Genomic DNA, 22,976 nt, shown 5'->3' on the forward strand with positions numbered 1-22,976 from the left:
GTTTAAATGAAGTAGAATCAAGAGTAATATTGCTTCGAGGCCAAGCCGATGTTCCGGTTGAATTTTTTAAACTGCACACCCTATGTACGCTTTCCACGAGATATAAGGTGACACGCTCCCGTCTGGTTGTGTACTCCTGTAATGACCCCGCACCAAGGGCTGATAAGCTGATGGGCTGAGCATGTCTTGCCCAGATATCCAGCGTGGAAGATTGACCTCCACTTACTGCATCTTCCACAATTAGCCCCAAACAAAGATGACGGTAACATAATACTTAAAAGAGCAGTTATCGCATGTACCCTTTATTTTGCGATAAAGGAAGAAATAATCATCAAAAAGACAGACGTGAGGGCTGTAGTTGGAAGGTCATTTATGTAAATGAGGGAAAAGTATAGGCCCGAAAACGGTGCCTTGGGGATGCAACATCGAAGAAAACTGCAGTCGGTGTTGTTGCTTTCACAAAGGGCCACAGGCGGGGAAGGCATACAACCTTGCAAGCACATCGTTACCCAAACTTAGTCCTCTGAGCTTAGAGAAGCGTCGTTCATGAGAAATTTTGTCCAATGCTTTAGACAAACTAACAAAAGACCGCATTAGGTCACGGATCTGTGGTCTAATTTTAGAATGGGGATAATGCATATCACTCAACAGTTGAGTTCGGAAGCAAAATAATGGAGAAACCCACGTTTGAAATTACTGAAAGGTTGGTTAGTCACTAATACAAGCGAGGAAGTGAGTACAAGGCCCGAAAATTGTACACTGCTTCGGGGCAAGATATATTGTGTTGTCGGTGTGACAAAATGTGAGACGAGATAACGCATATAACTACATGTACAAGCGCGTTACTATCCAGATTTGGACCACTGGGCTTACAGAATAGTCGTCCCTGATCAATTATGTCCATGCCTCACAATGAGTAAAAAGAAACACGAAGTCGATCAGGAATCTTTCATGTAGTATGGGGATGATTTTTATAGTAGAACACAAGTTTGGAATGAGAACACCATAATTCGTAATTTCAAATGACTGGACAATGAGTTAGATTATGGCTATTTTACACGATGAGTATAAATTGCATTTTCAGTTATCTTGCCAGTACACATGGCGAAAATTACGCAAAGAACGTTCCCCACAGGATTTGTGAAGGGACGTTACCCTCCGCCTTAATATCGTACTTTATCAGAGTACGGTACGAAGTACCGTACAATACGATATGTCTTTGTATGATTTTGTATGGTACTCTGAAGAAAGCAAGTCCACATGCGATAGGTAAGTAGAGATCGCTGTTATTGTTTTTTACGTGTGTGACCGACCGACTTCACGACATATTTACGAACCCCCTCCCCCCCAACTCCCCCCCCCCCCCCGAACCCGCCCCTTCCCGACTGCACATGATGTAATCGGAAGGTGTGAGTTCGGCTCCCACTCTGGAGGCGTGGTTTTTTCCACTTTCTTTCCTGGCATAAAACAAGTAGTTTAACTTCCTTTATCACAATATTAATTTATGAAGCTGAAAAATACCTAAGATTGCTTATATGTTGCATTGCGAAAAGATTACAATTTTATTTTAAGCAATGCCCTCATGAACCTCTTTATACAATCATGACGTGGCATCAAGAGTAACACAGCAGCCGTGAAAGTATTGGGTCCTTTCATCATCGTCGTCGTCATGATCCTTTTCCCTTTGCGTCGTCTTGTCCTCTTTCGTATACGCAAAGGGAAAATGACAATGGTGATGATGATGGCCTTATTCTTCGCTCCAGTAAACTATTCCAGGCCATTGTGGGTTGGCTGGCAATGAACGGGCTGACGTGGAGGCAAAATAGACTTCAGCAGGCGCAGCAGCCGTCGACCTTCCCTTTGCGAGACCGGACACGACCGCTCCTTTCAGCACTGTTCTCCGCGGCGCCACCACGAATTACTGGTCCTACCCTGACCACCACCATAGACGGCTCCATCGACTGAACCGTGATTGCAGGTTCCGGTTGCCCCCAGGGACCCGCTGTTCTATGGACTTCGGCTCGGCGTAGCTTTTACTCGTCGCTACCAACACCTCATCTGTGCACGTGCGGGTGGTGACCCCTACCGTGAAGTGCGTCATGTAGCAGAGACTATTGAACACGTACCGTGCAACTGTCCTTTTTGCGCGCATCACCACTAAAAGTTAGCCACATGATTGGCCCGGTTAGACAATCGGGCATTATCCGAGGACGTCCTGCTGTGACCCTGGCCAGACCCGCAGCGTCAAAACAAGGCATTCAAGGCAGTTCTGGCATTTTGGCAACGAGAAGGTAGCACAGGCTTTCGCATTTAAAAAACAGCCCAACTTTTCCCCTAAAGCTTTCCTTGGCGCTCTGCGTTCTGGACTGTTCGCTTCCCTTCCTGCACCCCTTCAACAAGCCCCTCATTCCTAAAGCCACATTAAAATATATTATATACACACAACCACCCCGTGTCATGACAGAGTCATTTTCAATTTCATTTCCAACACCTCGGATTATCGAAAAATCCCATGGGCTTTCATGTATCCAAAATGCGCGCTACGGCTGTGAGTGCAATTCAACATGAAATCTTAGCCCATGCCTATTGACCTCTCCTTTTTTTTTATCTTCCGTACTTCCCTGTGCGAGCTTCAAGCTCGTTCGTTGTTTCCCCCCTATTGGCGCGCTTGCTTTCTTACGAACTTCTAACGACCGGTCACGAGACTGGAAAACTGAAAATGACATCAAGGACGCACTGCCCGATTAACGATCTAATTTTAAAAGCCCGCTGGCGGGGAAAAAAAGGACAATTTCGAGTTTTTTTTGATTTCCAAATCAAAGAGACTGTTTGTTCGGTTTTCCGCCCAAGGGAGAAGTAACAATCACTCAGAGAAGCGCTTGTCTGCTCTATTCTGCGGAATTTCTTTGGTGGGACATTGCCCAGGGCGTCGGAAAACGATTTTTCCCTTGGGCCACCTCCCGGAGAGCTCGCGCGGGGACTGGGTAGGGAAAAAAGAGGAAAAAAGAGCCCCTTGGAGTCGCACAGATGCCGCTGGTTCGGCGCGCTGTGCACTTCATCGGCAGCGGCCCGGTTTTGCGGGGTTCCTGGGTCGTTACGAAGAAATTAGAGGCGCATATTCAAGCGAACCGGCATGCAGATGTTTCAAATGGCCGCAAGTGCGACAGCGAGAGGACAAGAAGGAGAAAAAGGAAACGCCGCAGACACAAGAGCGCCGCGCTCAGTCCCGGACTAATTATACTTACCTTTCGCTAATGAAGGATCCCCAACCATAAGCAGCAGCTGGTTGCCTCTGGAGCAAAGTGCTCTGACCAAGCTGTCATCAGATGCTGTGGCAAATGACCGGGGTACCTCGATTTGCGAAGACCGATCTCCAAGAATGAGTCGGTCATTAATTAACCCTAAGAGTCTGTTTATCAAACGGGGCCGGTGCAATGGCCTAACTTGCGTTAGTTTTTCCGCTTGATATCGCCAACGGCGCAGGTGAGTGTCAGCCTCGTATGAGGGCAGTGTTAATTCCCATGTGGAGTACATTACGCCGGCAGGTCAAGCACTGAGCTCCCGCTTCGTACTCGCTGCGCTCAGAAACCCCCAGAAATCACCCCATCCAAACTGCGAACTGATGCTTCTTTTCGTCATATCATCTTCAAAAAGGGGTGGGGAGCCTAGGAACACACCATGCGAATGCTTAAACTGAGCTAAGAGTAATAACCATTCCTTTATGTGCCTAAAACACTATTGAAGCTGCCGGGCTGAGGTGTAATGAAACATTTTATCTTAACATTCCGGAATTACTCCCACGTTGTGCGGGTCAACCGCACGAAAGGAACGTTTTTTTTTTCTCCCTTGCAACAAAATTATGAATTTGTGCCGACGGTTTTAAGTCTTTTTCAGAATAATTCACAAACACAACTTTTCAGTACAATACTTGGAGTAGATGACAGTACACCCCATGTAAGGTGTTACAAATGAAGGAGTAATCAAAAGCGCAGCGAACAAATCTATTCTGGAGGATTCAAATTGCCAGTGCTCTCTGTTTAATAACGCGCTAGTAGAATCGCCTGAATGGTTACTGAACTATTCACATTTAAGGCCGCCACTGCCCTAAGCAAGCAAAACAAAAGGAACGGGAGGAGAAGAACAGGGGAAGGAGGGAGTCAGTGGCGAGCTTTGCACAGAGTTTGTTGTGACAAGCTTCTTTTTTCAGTAAGCTATAGCAGCAAAAGTGTGATTTCTCAAAACCCCCGCATAGTACCAGCCTCCTCGAAAGTGTGCAAGGGGAAGAAAAGGGCGTAAACGGTGGAGGGATAGCCGCGGGAGGAGTGAATGGAATTCAGTTCGTCAACTCAAACCTGTCACACAACGGGATTCGCACTGTTAGCTCTTACCCCATCGCATCGATCAGAATGACCATCCATAAATGTTTGTTTCGCACTGGTCATGTGTATGAGGACGACTATGTATACCTCTGTGCATACCTGAAAACGCCAGTTTCTTTTGATTGATTGTGGGGGTTTGACGCGCCGACGCAACGCAGGCGACGAGGCGCGCCGTAGTGGAGGGCTCCGGATTAGTTTTGACCACCTGGGCACCTTTAACGTACTCCGAAATCTCGAGCACACGGGCGTTTGCGTTTTTCGCCTCCATCAGAAAAGCGGCCGCCGCGGCCGGGAATCGAACCCGCGTCTTTGGGCTCAGAGGCCCAACGCCATAGCCACTGAGCCACCGCGGCGGGAAAACACGAGTTTCGTATTTGAACAAATTATCAGGGAATTTGGTATCTTCCTGTGGAGTTTTTCTTATACACATTGAAAAGGAGAAAACTCGGTGGGCCACAAGGACTGCACAATCAAACTGGAATTTATTTTTCGGATCTATAAACATTGCACATAAGCAAACATTCGGGGATGACAGGGAGTACACTGTGAAATGCAAACAACACTCACGGGGTAAACAGAGCAGCTTGTGCTACACGGGAGGCGCGTTACAATAATGACTCTGAAGCACAGTAATCAAGCGTAACGTGAACGCAAAAAGGAATCGTCTCTCGGCTACTCACCTCTCTCCGTGGAGAGGGTAGCTCTACTTGCATATCAAGAAAAGTGAACCATGTCGATGCAGTGCCACATGTATGTACATTTGCGAATCGCCTCCTTTTTCATTACGAATTTTTTTGCGTACGTGTCTTTTTTTTTTTTTTTTTGAGCGAGAGCTGTGCACACCATCTAGGTTATCTGCGTCTTCCCTGATCATTTTGCCCTTTAGTTCGCTATCTTACACAAATAATTTTTCGCGCCTTGAAAAAGCACGCAGCGGCACAAGTATTGGCCAGTTCGACCCATCCTGCGACGGCAGCTTTCTAAAAAGCAATGTAAATACCACGACATTTTAGCCCCGCTAAACTATCTTTTTGTAGATTTTGCAACGAGTGTCTCAGATTTTATCCCAAAATTACATTTTTTTTACTTTCCTCGATGAGATTTCGTCTTTCAGCCTGCCCGCGTCTTTCTTTTTGGCACGAATAGGAACCGATGCTTCTCTCAAATCGCTTCGAAGCGTTACCGACACGACGCTGTCCTTTTTTTTCATTCTCTCAGCTAAGGAGCACGGAGTAAATGCAGTAAGGTTAATTCATGGATATGTTGGACTACAAAAATACTTTTCAAAGTTACCAGCGACTTTGCCTAGAAACAGTTACATATACTCTTATTATTTGTAATGCGCGGTGTAATCAGCTGCTTTACGTGCAATAATACAAGTAGGTCGCTACATACAATCTACAGACAATCAGATAATAATCAGAGCTTTCGTTACGCACAGACACTCGCGCCACAGACACTGGAGCTACAGAGTTGTGAGTGTGGAGTCTTATCGCCGGGGATTAACTTGTTGACTGATTCTGCTGCCTTAATTATATTTATGCCCAACTACATGAACTGAAGAATTATACGATAAAAGTGATTAGTCGATTAGGGGACAACTCTGTGGTCCTGTTGATGTTTGTATACTTTACCAATAAAGCAGGCAATCGGCAAACTATAGATTTAAGCGTAGATGAGGGCGTAACACGTACTTAATCAGTCGCTATAGATCCTTTGTCGCCGAGAAATGCTATCACATCTGACACTGCCTAAAACACAAAACAAACGATAAAATGTCGGAATGTAACAAACGCTGTACAGCGTCGTACGCAAATGCAGGTGCGAATGCAATACTTTGAAGAAGTGCTGTTACAGCCTTATGTCATTCAGCAGCCACCACACCGCATTCCTCGTCTAACTTTACGACACGCGGAGCTCTCCAAACTTCTGCAAATATAATGCCTGGTTTTTATGACGCCAAATTTATCACCTCCGCACGGACTGAAGCTGTAACGAAAAAGCAGTCGCGAAGCATAAGTAAAATTAAAAAGCATTTGTGAACGTGCGTGCTGCACCCTGTTTTGTATTTTCTGAAAATTCCTGCACTGAGGCTGACCGACGGGTCGCGGAATACTTTCGCTCGTTGGCTTGGAATAATAAAACATGGCGTCACCGGGGGCGAAACCAGAAAAAAAAAATACTGGCCACGATTAAAAACCAATGATATAAACGACACCCGTGTTCTCTTTCATGGCCAATGAAAAATGCGTCGCAAGATCATTTTGGCTGCAGAGGGAATTGTGGAACGAGAAAGGCAATTTTGAGACGCTCGTTGAAAGGCGTGGATAAACTTTGCCTGACGAACCTTACCGCTTGTTCCTCACTTAGGAAAAAAAGGATGAACACGACTAAGAGCAGCGTCCTATTCTGTAACTATGCGCGCTTTGCATCACTCTAGACGACCCGTTAACACAACATACTGAAGCAGCAACATATGGCTTTCTATGCTACTGGATTAACTCTCGAAGTATACTTCAAATCTAAAGGCTAGAAGTTTACAAAATTTCTCCACGCGTTCGAGTACGAGAGTTGTCGCGTGTAGCTTTTTTTTTTCATTTTTTTTTCTCCCGCTGACTGCTTCCTCTTAAATTCTTTTTTGTTGTCGCGCCAACCGTGGAGGTACACGACCGCGGTTGTTGGCGACAGAGAGGAAATGCGTACAACAAAGACTCGCGAAGTACACGGGTACTGTGGGTTCGAGGACTGATGCGCTGCGCGCGATCGCGTCGTTGGAAACGCTCGCTCGTCGCAGGACCGTCAGAATTCGACGACTGCTGCGGGGAAGCAGCGAAACAAAATTGCTTCCTGACACGCATGCCGTGTTTTTTTTCTTCTTCTTTTTTCGCTCCTAGATGGTGTTGCAAACAGCGGGCAGTTTGTGCTTCTCGTTCGTTACCACCCGAGTCCCTGGCAGTAGTGCGGCAGAGTGTCGACCCCGTTAGTGGCGTACGTTAAGTCCCTCTAGAGTCCTGAGATATTGGCATCGCCTGAACACTAAAACTCCTTTAAGACGAATTTCTTCAGTCAAGCACATAAATGGGCCCAGCCTGGCATTTTACGACAACTTCCTTAACAGGGCGCATTTATGATAAGACAAAGGAAATTATTTTGGTCTTACGGGCATCGATTTCTGGCAAAAAACTTATACCAATTATGAGTGCACGTAAGGTTGGTTAACTATGCTGCCTTAAAGGAACCATGAAGACAACGTTGAACTTTGCTTGGCTCAAACGTCTGTTAATTTTAATTCGAAGTGGAATCAATGAAGGTAGACATAGGGCTATCAGTGGCATAGGGCCTACCGGTACCACCTGAGTAAATCCGCCGTAGTAATGAAAAATAGACCGTAAGCTGCCGATGTCCCAGCGATCCTCAAATTTCCCCCAAGGAATATTGTGGATACCAAAAGCATCCGCGAGCTGTGTAGAATATTAAGATGACCAAAAATACCAACTGCGGCTGTAATTTATGCCCTAGAAAATACGGTCTTGTTAAACCATAATGCAAGTAACATAGGGCTAAAGCACAAAAATTCCCAAAGTCAACCAATGACCGCGCAACAACAGCGGAAAGCCCCAGTAGCCGGGGATGGGGCATTTTCTAAGCGGCTCTTAAAACAGCTAGACGATTTCACCCGTAAGGGCTCATTAAATACCGCCAAGCTCCAGCCTCCCACCCTGTGAGCAACACTCGGAGTTTTGCTTGGCTGTGGTCAAATTTTAAGTAAGTGACTACCTGTTGTAGAGTTACGCTATTTGAACCAAGGATCGAGGCCATGACCGCGCCGCCACACAAATGATGTACTTTGCGATTTCCAATCGGCAGGAGTCCTATTTTCGTTGCCTTTTAGGCGGAGACCCCAAGAGTAAAGTCATCCTACTTGCTCCCCCGTCTTGGCTGTTGCAACACCGAAAGTTGGGCGAGTTGGTAAATCATCTTGAAAGAAACACAAACAGCGCGCAAAAAAAAAAGCGCTTGTGTTGTACATCCCTCCGTTTTTCGTCCTGTTTTTTTTTTTGCGCGCTGTGTGTGTTTCTTTCAAGTTGCCTGTAGCCCCTATTACAGTTTATTATCCCCGTTTATTCGGAAGTATGCCCTGTTTGGCTAATTTATATTTTGGTGTGAATTCTTTTTTATTAGCCCCGAAATAAATAAAGTTTCGTTAAATATGGTGAAGGAAGCGAGGGATTTTAAATTCGCTCTCTTAACCGCAAAAATCCCTCAGAGACGACATCATCGTTCCAGTTTAATGAAAAATACTCTATTCTGAACGACGCCATTTTTAAAATGAAGTAAAGGGGTACGTTGTCTTCATTCGTCCAAGCAACATAAATTGGCCGCTAGCGATACCATCAACTCAAACAAATATGGGTCAATGCAGTTGTGCACGATTCCTCCATCTATTGCCGTCTTTTCATTCTGATTCCGAACTGCCCACTTTGACCAGTGACTCCAGGTTCCGGTGTGCTGGTTGTGCCATCAGTATTACACTTGTTGCCTTTTGTATAAAAACAAGCCTCGCACTCTATCGGTGGCAGTGCGGTCTGCACGACACACTACTTTGTGCGCTGTGTTAAGGGGCCTTCCCTTCCCTTTCTGGACGACAGGCAGCAGAGGACAGTGAACGTTGGGTAAAAGCCCGCGCTGCCAGAGTGGGTGCAACATCTCTATTCATTGCATTACCGCGCTCAAGGACCCCGTGGTACATTGCTTTTTTCTCACTTGTTTGGTCCTCCTGTACGATGCCAAATCTGCTTCCCGCTTCCTCGCTACAAGGGCCGTTTTGTTCTTTCCCACTAACAAGCAAGAGTAATGCAAGTTTTGTAAGCAGCGTTAGAACTCGTGAATTAACTACGCACAGTGATTACCACAGAAGATTTTAAAGCGCGATAAAATATCTGCTTTCATTGGCTTGTATTGTTTTCGTAAAAGGCGAAGGCGTTCATTTGCTCCCAGTGATGCAACTGTGGGCTTGCTTTTGGCGCACTGACGACGGTACCTTTCTGGAAGGTCTTGCAAAATAGAACAGGGATCACGTCCCTTTGAATGCAAAAAGGTATCAATCCAACAAATAAGGCTTGAAATAAAACCAGCTTGCATCTCTCTTATTTTTTCCCTCGTTGTTGCGACGCTGTCAGCTAATTTTACTGAAAAGATCAATTCGTTGCGTCAATGATCTTTCCATCCATGAACTTCTCGTTCCGCGATTGTGACAAACAAGCTGAGAGCAAATTATCCTCCTGTAAGGAGGAAATTTTGGAGAGGAGGTTCGTGCAGCAGCTGCACATTGAGAGGCTCCGAGCGTTGAGCCGGAGGGTCCACGAGAAGCAGCTATGACCACAGAGCAACCATTCGGGCAGCGCAGGCAGGACCGCGCGGCAAGGACAAACACCTAACGGTTCAGCCACCACTCACGCCCAGAGAGGAAAACTGCGCGTGCGTTCAAGGGCTCGGCTTTTCAACTGGCCTCGCCACCACGGAGGGGGCTGGGAGGGCACTCGCCGCTGTTGTCGTCGGCGTCCTACAGCCAAACGCTCGGGGCGTCGCTAGACGCCGGGATGGGCTCCGGCCTCAGCCGGGCGTTACCTTCAGAGGGGGCCGATGCGTGCGGGTGGGTCACTCCTCTCGCAAACTGGAGCTAGATTCCTCTCGGCGGGCTTTTTGCGTGACAGTCATCGCGGGCCATCTGGAACTACCCTTTACAATCCAGTGCGCACCCCCAGTTGTGCGTGAGCCCGTGCAGACGAGTGGTCTCGTGGTTGGATGGTGGACTACAACGGGCTCCTGGCAAATTGTTCACGCTGCGTTCCAGCAAGCGCCTCGCGAGGGAAAAAAGGGAATGGATCACACGTGACCGGTAGCGCGTCGGTACACCGTCATTAATGACGGTTACTTGTATAACCATGCATGCGGTATCTCTTGCGTTGGGGGCTACCCAACATAGTTATTTTATGCCCCTTTCATAAATTTAAACGGCAGAATCGAAGTTTCCAGCATTCCCCTCAACACGCCAATTTGAGTAACCTCCTTCACAAAAAGTAATGGTGACATGTTTATGCACTCTACAGTGTGTAAAACACTTACCTTGGTTTTTAAGTGCCCGATAATGATTGAAGATCAATATGCAGCTACGTATTTGAAGTCCTGTGTGACGTGTGACGTACAATTCAGGACCCAGTTTTGCCCGTACCTAAATATTTCGTGCAGATACGGAGTGCTTGTGTCTCTTCGGTTGCGTTTCCAGTATTCAGTCATGTGCACGTGAAATTGTTCACACCGACAAGCACGATACAATAATGAAATTTTTTTCCCATACACTTAAAAGGGTGGGGGGCTCCACTCGGCTCTAATGTAGAAAGCCAACCGTGTGTCGCCAACTTTACAATGGTTTGTAACGATGGTTACAAGGATTACAACAATTTGTAATGTAATAAGCGCTACGTTTGCGTTTCCATGGCCTTGACCGAAAAAAAAAAAAAACAGCCCCACTCGCACATACGCGAAATAGATTCTTCCCTGTATGTTACGCTGTGGTAATCTGGAGTAATCACGTTAATATTCCATTTATACCATCAGCAGCTGGAGAACTTCCTTTATCCCTAATTTGCAAGGGAACATGATAGCGGGAATAAAATGATCCGCCATTTGCTAACAAACCTATCCCACACGTGCAGATTCCAACGGCCCATCAACAACGTGTACAAACTGCAACGTTTTTGCTGCAAGCGCGCATGCAACAACAGAGCCTGCGAGTAACAAACGCCGGTGCACTTTCCTTCCGTCCCGTGTGGTGGTAGGGAATAGAGCCACCGCGGTGCCATCCAACAGAGCAACACTTGCAGCCGCCCCGGGCGGACTGCGTGCAAATCGTTCCAGCGTCTTGCCAAGGCCCTCGGTCAGCGGCTCGGGCGAACGCTCACGGGTCCGCGTCCATGGCCCGATGCTTCTTCTTGTCAGGCATGAAGCAGGCGAGGAAATCTATGGGCAGCGGAAAGATGATGGTGGAATTCTTCTCGGCGGAGATGGTGTTCAGTGTCTGAAGGTAACGCAGCTGCAGGGCGGCCGGGCTTAGGGACATCACGTCCGCGGCCTCTTTCAGGGCCCGAGACGACTTCTGCTCTCCTTCGGCGGCAATCAACTGCGCACAGGCGAGGAAGAAAAGCGTCAACTGCGTGTCGGCGGCCACGCCCCCGCAACACGAATTGCTGTGGGTAGCCCGCATTGCCTACCGCGTCCACGTACTTTTCCTGACATCACATCACTTCCATCGTCAGTTGCTCACAACTAATTTAGCCTTCTGCAAAGTACTTTCACTCTGTTAGCATTGAATGTCTGCTTCGTGCTCAGCATAACGTGTTTAAGCCGGATTTTTAAAAGCTTCTACAAAGTTGAAAGCTGTCAGGTGTAGCTCCGTGGGTACCACCCTTTCAAAAATGATCAAATCAAATCAAATCAAATCACATCAAATAAAATTTTATTTCCAGGAACACTGGGCGGTTCCCTATCTATAAGCTACTGCGATAGCTTGACATAGGTCGGGGAACCGTGACAAGGCGTGGCGAACAGCGCATGAAAACAACACGTACTCTTGAAAAAATACAAGTTGTTGGACAGCACAATATTGAAAACAATTTCAACAGCTGAAGCACACAAATTGCATATCTACGCGGAAACCGTATAGATCCCTTTCTAGGTTAGAATTGAAAATAAAAGCTTGGTGTACACAAAATGTTGCGTTTGTAAAAGGTTCTGCCACGGGCTCGTGAGAGTATGCCAACCAAAGTCCGAAAAAGCAGGGTATTAAAAATCTTGTGGCACTTTCAACTCCACACATATGTAAATAAACGTATGGGGTGCAGTTATATGGATGTTTTTGTCCTCGTTTCCTAACCCGTTATCTATTATAATATAATGACAAGAGCGAAAACAGAAACCAGGCTCTGGTTGTTAAAGAAGACGGCGAAAAAAACATATGCGAATCATCGTTCTCGGCTTTTTTTTTTTTCTCAAGCTGCCCCGCAAACAGCTGGATCCGAATGCTGCACAAAAGATCATCTATTCGTATTTCCTACTGATTGCGGTGAAGTGGCAGAACCACTTGACGCTGCTGTTCCTTTATTGCACCCCTCCCTTGCCCTCATGGCGAAAAAAAGAAAAAGCTAAGTGAGCTGCAACGCCTTTCCGCATCTTTCCCTTTGCAAAAGCAAGAGAGTAGTGCTTCGAGAGAGCGACTTCCAACAAAAGTTTTGTTTTACAGGGCCTAACGGGTTCGATTGTGTTGGTTTGGAAAAAAAAAAAAAGTCCGTTCGTGGGTGGCGGGTGACTACACATCGCTCCTTTATGAATTACCCCCTCTGATGTCAAAGCCTTCAGCCGATTGACACTTCAGTAAGCTGAGCTCCTAGCTAGTTTCCAGGCGTAAGTGACCACCTTGTTGCATTGTATAGAAAACAACCACTCAAAGGCTGTTTCATATCATCTGCACTCAATTCCAACCGTGAAAACTTGCTAGTGCTTACAAACGAAGTGTATGTGCTGCAAGATGGTAGGACTGTCACTGACGTTGGTATTAGCGCTACCCAGACGAAATTATGAGTATTGTTCGTTTTGAAAGCGTCTGTTTTGGGTGTCAGAACCTACTGAGTGTTTGGATGAAATGGACGCTGAAAGTGGCGCGCCACCGGGCTGTCTCTGCAGTATCAGTGCATAAAAGCGGCGCTTAAGTGGACAAAACTCGGAGACCCGCATACATAGCTCTTATAATTCCTTTACCTAGCTTGGTTTTTAATATCTAGCTTAAAGTACGGGTGAAACCACAGGAATTGCGATAGAAGCAGTACCCGTGAAATAATACGAAGTTGGAAGGGCGTGAACGTAACTAAATGAAAAATAAATGTCGCCCGGTTTGGCTATTTCAGACTTTGGGAATTTGCCGAGTACCTTTCGTGGAATATTTTTCTGGTTTGATTGACCCTTAGTTATGTCACACGCTACGAGTACTTAAATTCTCGCGTTTCACAAACGGAATCATGTAACAAATCTTAAATCCAATCGGAGAAACCTAATTCCGGTCATGCGAAGGGAATTAATTCACGGAAAATCGCCAGAGTCGAAAAGAGCCACCCTAAGCAATATGTACATTTTTTTTTTTCAATTTATTCTCTTCAAGAACTTTCTAGCAATATATTTGACAGCTACTGCTTATTTAGCTATTTTCCATAATTACACCCATGAGGCAAATATGCAGCAGCCAATAAATCTTGCTTTTACATGCTGCGTTGTGCACAAAAATTTCTCACTTGCATTTAAGATTGCTCTACCACACTCCGAACTCAGACAAAAAAAAGTATAAAAGAAAAAATCGCGGTCTTTTAGTTTTCGACACTCAAAATAAAAAGTTGCTTCACCGCAGATGGGCATCCTATGTCTTTGAGCTCGTCAGCTTCTACTTGGTGTAAACGTAAAGTTTTACCGAATTAACTTAAGCTAAACATTGAACTTTAGTTGTATTTTTATTTTTAAGAAAGGACGCTGCTCTGTGAATGGCAACCAAGTCTCCGTTTGCATTCTCCGTTTTGTAAACATCCTCTAACATAATTAAGAAACCTGGTTGTGAATGACGTCTACCCAAACAGACTGGTTTCTTGAAAACGCGGCTCTTAAAAAATGTTCTTGTTTCTACGCTCTTCATTTTGCGATATTTCTGAAAGTTGGGGTGCACTCCACATGTTCAACACACTGAAAATTTGTCTTTTTCTTTTGTGCGGAAAGTGGCGGAGGTGACGCGTTGAAAAATGGAAAGCCCATCTCAAGGCCGGAATTGTGCTTTTGCTAAAATAATAATACACTGTTATGAATTTCATAGAGTTAAGTTGAGCAGTAAAACTGCATTAATCACTTAGTTTCTTATGTCCAACTAGTATTTTTTTTAGTACAAGCCAACTGAGTTTCGTAGTTTTTAACACCTTCATTCGGTAAACTTTCTGTCGGTCTTGTATAGAACCGGGTAATTAATTCGAAGTTTTCAATCAATACGGGGGAAAACATTAACTCTTTCGTTACCGTGGGAAATTGACCAATTTTGAAGGGTCTAACAAAACATTTTTTTGTGCTATACATATTGGTTAGGCACACATTGCAGTGACATACAATGCAGATTATTCCACGCGCTTTCCAACGACACCAGTTTTATTAATGTTTTCCTAAATAATGATTCCGAAAAAAATTATCGAATTCGAAATTTTTGCCCGCGCGTCGAAGAAAAAAGAAAAAAGTAAGTTGTGTATAATAAACCACGTGTAGTAGAAAAAATTTAGAATATACATTTTGTAGGTAGACATTTCAAAAACCCGCCCTAGAAAAGAAATTGAGTTGCGCAGTACAATTTGTCAGATATAAAAGAAAATGTTAGCCCACGTGGTGCCCATGCCATGTGGTGAAGCCCAACCTCTATTTCAAGTTTTGCTATTTTGGATAGTTCTCTAGAAGAAATCTGGTGGTTTGACATTATTAAAGGCCCAAATTAGCCTCCACGTGATGTAAAAACAACTTGTCAATGATTATGACCACCACAATATTGAAGGCAAGCAAGCGATGCGAAAAAATCCGCTTGGAGTTGAGAACCAAACTCTTTGGTGGATGCTTGTTGACGTTCTGATGATCGCTCATCAGTCAGAACTTTCATTTGCGTTTTATTATCATGTTCTGACTCACTATGGTAGCCCTGCTTGCAGGAATAAGGTACGATGCGCTAGAATCATGCCCAGCAAGCTTTCACCAAGCCGCCGTCGGGCTGTGAAGCAAGTTCAGCACTACAAGCCTACTACATTGCAGCGCCACCTAACAATTTTGAAAAGAAACAAATACAAGGCTGTTGGAGACTTTGTCAGAATAAACAGTACTACTATGAAGCGACACTAGACTCCCGGAAATACCCTCGTATGAAACCGAAACTGGCCGGTGAACAGCTGGCGGTGTTCAAGGCCAATTGGAAACGTTCTCCTCGTCTGAACTGATACCCGACGACTTGGTGTTATCGTTTGACTTTCAGCGGAAGCTCTTATCGCAGAAGCAAGGCGTAGATAAAGTGGAAGCGCGAGCGGCATGCTTGTTTTGAGGAGCTGGGGCCGTATTCTGCTATCCGACGCCCTTCCGACGCGCGTCGGAAGTTCGTGACGTCAAAATGACGTGCAAATAGCCAACCGCCCCGCCCTCGAAGATCGCGGGAAGTACGTCATCGCCTTCGGGGACAATCTCATAACTTTCAAATGCTGCTAAAGCGAATTTAATAAAATTGTTTAGATATAACAAAGCCTTTTCTGTTTATCTGTTTTCATGGGCACTGCCGTTGCTGCTAATGCTAGTTTAACAGGTTTACACGCATTTATGTTTTTACTTTGTTCCGTTATGAGGCGCCAGGGAGCGCTGCGCGCGGCACAGCTGTTTTTAAAGGAGGCATATTTGAACGCTCAGTAAGTTGCTGCGCAAAAATTTCGTCCCACAAGGGCGTTCTCTTGGGACGAAAAGCGACGTAAACGGTACGCTGTTGCCCGGCAGTTATATATAAGAGGGCTGTGACGTGAGTACGATATTTCGATCGATTTTCTAACGCCATGTCATTGTTCGGCCACTCTCGCTTGTGCAGTGAATTAAACCCGTTTTTCAAAACGCATGTGTGCGCGTTTTGCGCACGATCAGATTGCGTACTTATATTGTCACGAAGCCAAGGATGACGCAGTTGTCTTGAAGGAAAAACAAGTTTATTGTAGCGAACTTGTGCTCCCCTAACAACTCAAAAGAATACAGAGGCGGCGAAGCAGCGGTCAACAGAGTGACTTGTGCAGGCGAGTGTCGTCGAATCGAATGCCGCGGCGTCTGCTCTGCACGCTTTTATCTTTCGGCGCAAGTGTTTCTCGAACCGTCCATTGAAATACAGAACATTGTAGATCAGAGAAGATTATTCTGGGCTAGTGCCATTAGGGCGAAACAGTCTGCTTATGTGAATGAGATAGCCCGTGCGGCATAAAAATAAAGAATGGAAGACGCACTTCGCGGACACAGATAACAGAGCCAGGCGTGGCCGGGCGATAAAAACAAACAATAAATAAACAAACCCATACATGGTTCGAGGTAATATCACGGCAAGCTCGTTTTAATTTTTTTTTTTTAATGAAAGCAGGGGTGCAAGTGCAACGTCAATGAAAGAGAGTACTGACCTCCAATCTTTAGCGTCCCGAGGATACGTTTCCCGCCTAGCTTTGTTTCATGAGCTATATTAATATGCTATTCTGCGTGACGAACTGCTCTAACAGCCTAAGCTTGTATCACGTCACATTGACCACGCCCACAAATTTGGTGCTTAATCATGCAACTTGAAGTAGTTTGCTCAGTTTTTTTCTGAAAACATCCCGAGAATCAAACCGCCTTCCCGCAGGTATTGTTTCCATCCACGATAATCACTTGTTTCTACAAGCATAGGTACAACTCAGTGACTGTGCAATGAGGTGCAATTTTTGTAATTGAACACCTGCAATGTATCCTTACGTTAGCATATTTTGTAATGCCATTTCCCTATTTAATGCTTCTACCCTTGAGGGTTAAATAGGTGAAGTATACCGCAATACACTTCGTTAACTAACATAGAGACCGAATTTTCAACCCCTTATTGTTTTTTGGCCGTTAAGCTCATAATGAACACATTTTCAGGCACACTGGAGCTGGAGAGCTGCTAGTTGTGGAAGGCCCTGAACGAACAACCAGAACTGTGGGTTTTAACAAGAATAGATGCCAACTATGAGCACTTTAACAAGCTGGAGTAGAGAAAGCAGTTTTGGCATTGCATCACAAACATCAATGTGCCCTTCTTTTTTTTTTTTTTTTTTGCAATGAAGTTGCGTTGGTTTCTGTGCACTTTAAATAAGGCTGTGTACCATTACTACAGAAATGCTATAGTTGATTTTGTCACGATTATTTTTTCCCAGTGTTGGTTACTCTTGGACGGTGCTGCTGCATACAGGGTAAAAGGAAACAGTTCAACATAACTTGTCACACCCTGATTTATTGAGGAAAAATTCAATACGCCTTTGTAGATGCTGCTGTTGGCATATCATAATTATTTTTTACAAGCAGGTCCTTCATGACAGAAAAAATCGCAATATCACTTTAAAAATCTAAGCAAGCAGTCATCAAAGCACTGAGTGCTAGAATACTTGCAATGGTGGGGTAAATGAAACTTTTGTGACCATTTTTCCACTTACCATGAGAATGTCAGAGTAAACCATGACAGTGAACTCTTTGTTAAGAGACAGCCTCCAACATTTTAAGCATGTTTACTTTTTGTATAAACAGTGGAGATGCATACTGGCATATCGTGTTCTCTTAAGTAAAATGATCTGTCAGAGATTTCCAAACAAAGTCACCGTGCAATGGTTGTGCTATGTCATAATATAACTCTTGACATGATTGAACTAAATGTTTCCAGAAGAGTCCGCAGTATACTGATTATTTTTTTTTGTGGTACATGCATCATCATTCTTTGCTTCACAGCAGAATGACGGTTACAGTGTAATAAACAGAATTTTCTCAAGAGAATCTTGACCGGTCTCTATACCCACAACAAGGCCTCACGACCCATCAAAACAGTAGGCACGGGCTATCCCAGATCAAGCAACATCGTGTCAAGACATAGTATATAGTGGTCGAAAGCAAAGCAACTTTCTCTGTTGTCCTCACACAACCATGTCAAACACAAAACGACAAGAAGCTTCTCTACAGGAAACAATGTCGCGTCAGGGCAAAGTATATGCTACTTGAAACAACAACAAAACAATTTTCTCCCGACAAAACAAACACCGCACACCACACACAATCAGAAACGAAAGTTAAAAATGACATGTTTAGTGCCACAAAGCTGTCTGAAGATGCGTTGGTTGCCCTGTCCTTCAGGAGCTTCTTGCTCCTGTCGGGGGCAGGCACCTCATCAGCCGCGTCGTCTGTATCACTGCGCTCGTCCCTTGGTGCTGCTGCAGCTATTGTCGTTAGTCGTTCCAACAGGCAGCCACACAACACACACTGACAATGTTGGCTGCCAGAAGAGGCCTATAAAGAAAAGCTGGTGCTACTGCAGGCAAGGAAAACAGCTCTTGAGAACTGCAATGCTGCACTTCACGACAGAGCACGTCGAAGCATGTGCGGCATTGTACTTTTCTTCAGGTGTCTGGGGCCTGGACGACGAGCAGGGGGTGTCATGAGCCACGACTCGAGCAGGTGGCCACCATCAACCAGAACTCGCCAGGCTTTACACGTCACGGGCAAAAGTGAACAGCCAGTCACACAAAGGCACTGTAGTCGGCAGTCACGGTCAGGGCCTTCATACTGGCGTCGCACACCTGAAAGAAATACATAACACAAATATGTACTAAAGCATTAAACAAGTACACAGTTTGAAAAAGGGAAAAGGTAATAAACAAGAGCAAGAATACAAAGAACTGGGTTACTTGGAACTGATTCACTCCGCAACTGCATGCAACGACAAACGACGTCGCCGTGTTGTATGTGCCTTTTCTTTAATCGTCGCTGTTTCGCGTAGCAGGGGAATTAGAGCATGCAGGCGACCTGAGAGGAAAATTGGTTACTTACAACTATAGATAAGGGCCCTCCCACCCATCTATGCGGTACAACTGCGAAACACAACCCCTCCCCTCCCCACCCCGCATTTCGAAATCGATAAACCCTTAAAACGAGCCGACAAGCTGAACTTGTCACCTTTTCACTATGTGTCAAGCAGGGGAAAACATCTCAGCCGAAGTGACAAGGCGCCGAAGCAGTTGACACACGATGGGGGCGGGGCGAGGGCGATATACGTTACGCATATATTACACGGTTCTTTATGAAGTCAGTTAGACGACCAACACAATACACCTGTTTATCTTTCTTTATAAGCTTTTTTTCTTTCAAGACGCCACCCTATTCGATACCTCTGAACGCGTTCATTTTAGCTACATTTATTGACATACCTTTTCGATATCATTTCACTTAAGCGAATATAGGCCGGAGAGTTAAAAGATTATTTACATATGCATGCATCTGCTGTTTTTTTTTTTTGACACACTATTTGATCATGCACAATTGCGAAATTTATGGGAGTTCACTGCCACCACACCACACCACACCGCTTAAAACAAACACATTTCAGTGACTGCTTTTCAGACATCGCGCTCCTTTTCCCTTCGATGCAAAACAATTTTTTGCTTCCGTAACAAACGTAGCCAGAAACAAGTAGTACTTACACCGTGCTTACGTCGCCGGGGTATTCAAAACCCTCGTGTGTCGGAGCTCCTTCAGTGCCGACACCACAGTGTGAAAGCTGCGACTGGCGTCGGGGTGCGACAGTGTTTCATGGTGGCAGAAAACGCTTTGCAAACTGTCAGTTGCGAAGAGGGACACAGCAAGCACAGCACCTTCGTATCTGTTGACACTTCGCTGCACCTCGATGGCCGATAAGGGCTTCCAGTTTCAGCGCCTTGGCAACGGCGTGAATGCTGCGGCTGACCGACGGCTGCGTCATGCCAAGAGTATCACAGCTACCGACAAGCTGCCGGTAGCGAAGAGCCTCAGCGCGCACTTCACGTTCGCTTCCGTAGATAGCCCCGTCGCACCTCGAGGCCTAACGTACTCGTCAAGTGCGTCGCACAGCATCCGCGCCGGGCCCTTGTTGACACGGAAACGGCGCTGAAAGTCGCCGTCGCTCAGTCGACGCTCAGGCACAGGATCCTCCTCCAGCAGCTCCAACAAAAGTGCAAACACAGGCGGCATATACGCAGCCATCGTACAATCCGATGCGCTCTCAACCGCGCCGGATTTCACGCGCCGGTCGCGGGAGAACGAGCGGGAGCCTTTGGCTACGTGACGTCACCAAAAAATAGCCAAAATATAGCCGCGTGACGTAGGCCGGCTGACGTTTTCCGCTCCGAGCCAATCGTGAGAGCCCACTTTCTCCTCTCTCTAAACAACCGCGTCGGAAGGGCGCCGGAAATCGTTCCGGCGCGCGTCGGATGACCAGCAGAATACGGCCCCAGTAGCGGGCAACGGAGGCGCCATGGCAAATGAGCTTGTAGTTGGGTAACTGCGTAGTAGCGCCAAATATGAATTTCGCAATGCGAAAACGAAACCGAAACTGCTGGAAACTGGTTGAAAATGTCAGGCACACTTGCTAGACATGCGGGGGACCATCAGAAATAAGCTTTGGGAGAATAAAGCTGCTCTTTGTCCGAACCAAAGATCATTAGTGAATAGCTGGGGCCATTTTCAAATAATTATCACCTCTCAACGCTGTCGGATTACAAAGCTGACCTCATTATTTGGTATTTGACTTGCCAGGAGCCTTTTGACAAAAAATATATTATGGTAATGCAGCCTAACCACGACCTGCATCCTTTTTTCTCAAGTGCAGCAGCCACGCCCCCTTCGTCAGAAACACGCGCACCTCAGGTCGCAAAAAACGCCGCCAAAAATCTCAATGTCGCCAGAGCGGGAAAATTTAAACTGATTCTAAAAGGGCAATGCCTAGACTAATCACTGGCTGCATTAGGTGTACGAGAAACGACTACAACATGTCGAAATGGGCAATATAAATCATCGATCACCGGTGATCGATTTGAATAGGCGTGGTAACGAAAGAGTTAATATGCACCACATGAAGCACTATGTGCAGACGCCTACACATTTCTTAGGTTTCAAATTTCAGGCGTGATTAGATTTTTTGTTGACTTTGACAAGTGCTTTTATTTATTTCGATAGCCTCCTGTAGCTGACAGTTTCACGGAAGTTCTCTAAAAAATAGAGGCGCTCAACACACAAGTCACGTAATCGAAAAAGCTAGACATGTAGGGACAGCGCACTTCCAACGGCAGTTTCAAGTGGACTATATCTCAGTATCAATCATCCCGAACTCGCACTGAACAAAGGGATAGCTTTGCACAAGTTATAACCTAAATACAAAGCTAACGGTCAATGTGTTCTTGAAATATTGACAAATCAAATTAATGACGCCGCCTAAATTGGCAACGCACTGTCGGCCCTCGCGTGGCCGCCTAAATCATGAGTCAGAGTAGCGTCTAGTGTATAACTTGGGAATTTCAGGAATAAAAAATCACTATTGGAGTTTGAGCCCCTTCGCCGGCCATAAATAAGCCCGATAGAGAAATAGGGAACGAAGGCGGGTTTCACAACAGCGAGGAGCTAGTCAGTAGCTCCCCCGGTCGGCAGCGGTGGCGGCCCCTGGCGGAATGCGGGAAAGTAAACGTCCGCAGAAAAAGCGTGCGGCCACGTGTTACCCCGTCTTTCGAAGGAGGCGATAACAGTCGGTCATTTGTTTCCGTTATGAATTCCGAACGGCAACAAGCACTCGGCGAACCAATTTGTCGGCCAGCATCGGGCGGCTGCCGAACCGATTCCCCGCCGCTCGAAGCCTGCGGCCCCGTTGGCGGAGCTGGCGAGCTTGTTAGGCCTCTCCGAAGGCAGTTACGGAGCCCGCTGATTGCCCGGCTGGCAGGCGGCCACATTAGCACGTTCGGAAGTAGCTCCTCGCCGCGCTATTTTCCCGTATCAAGCGGAGAAGGAAATGCCGGAATGGAAACCAATAATAGCTTCCCGGAGCCTGCAAGCCGCTAACAGCCGTCGGACACCTTCATTAGGCCTAACGATGGACAAATCGCGACTCCGGGGCGTGGGCTCGGCCGTATACGCAGCCACCCGTAGGCACGTTCGCGCCGGGCTTTGCGGCGCTGCCACATGAAGCAAAACCATTAGGAAGCGAAGTCACGCGAAGAAAAAGGCGTTGAAATGGTCGCCGCCAAGAGGAGGGGCCCGTTTTGCATGGGAATAGGCGCCGTCCGAAGCCGTCACGTTTGCCTAGTCGAGGTTGGCGGCGGGCAAGTATTCTGGTCCCGCTGAAAAGAAAACGGGGGCCTCTATCCCGAGGGGATACCGAAAACAGATCGACCAGAAGCAGCCATAACCCTTTGTTGTCACGTCGGCATCATTTCCCGAAGCAGCAGGGGCAGCGCGATTGCGAGGGGGTCTTATTCGTATTTCTCTCCTCCCGAATACACTTTCCCGCACCGCCACGGCGAAACACGCCGGCGGAAAGATGGGCGAATTCACGGCTAAGCTCTTACACAAAATAATAGCAACCATTGTTCCCGTCTGCATGCTATGCAATCCCAGCATTAAAAATAATGCACAACCGAAGACAAAGTAAACAGGCAAAATTGAACTCGAGACAGATTTCTGTTTTGAACGTTCAGTGAGGGAATGGATCACGAAGAGGAGTATCCATTTTGTCCCATCCCGCAGGGGAATCCATCGTTCTGGGTTGCAAGTGGACGGTAAGAAATGTAAACTTCTACTAGAGAGATATTAAGGTAAGCTGTCGAGCTTTTCTTGCACAGCGTATGTGTATTTATATTAGCGCATCAAGGATGGTGCTGCAAGGATACGATGCAAAGGGGGGAAGTTAGAGCGTCACTAAGAGTCCTCGCCCCGTGCGTCACTCGC

General features: G+C 46.2%; 1 protein-coding gene across 4 annotated transcripts in view; it reads right to left on the reverse strand.

Moving 5' to 3' along the window:
* Positions 1 to 4,842: 4,842 nt before the first annotated feature.
* Positions 4,843 to 22,976, reverse strand: part of LOC144149208 (band 7 protein AGAP004871-like) — a 493,398-nt gene continuing 475,264 nt past the window's right edge. For all 4 annotated transcript variants that reach the window (XM_077680766.1, XM_077680759.1, XM_077680753.1 and 1 more), the window contains one exon: positions 4,843 to 11,559. In XM_077680766.1, coding sequence (XP_077536892.1) covers positions 11,338 to 11,559 — 222 coding nt within the window. In that variant the 3' untranslated portion in view covers positions 4,843 to 11,337. The remainder of the gene's footprint in view (positions 11,560 to 22,976) is intronic.

Source organism: Haemaphysalis longicornis, unplaced genomic scaffold, assembly GCF_048455015.1.
Source record: "Haemaphysalis longicornis isolate Haplotype H1 unplaced genomic scaffold, Haemaphysalis longicornis Haplotype H1 scaffold_1, whole genome shotgun sequence".
NCBI classification, from domain to species: domain Eukaryota; kingdom Metazoa; phylum Arthropoda; class Arachnida; order Ixodida; family Ixodidae; genus Haemaphysalis; species Haemaphysalis longicornis.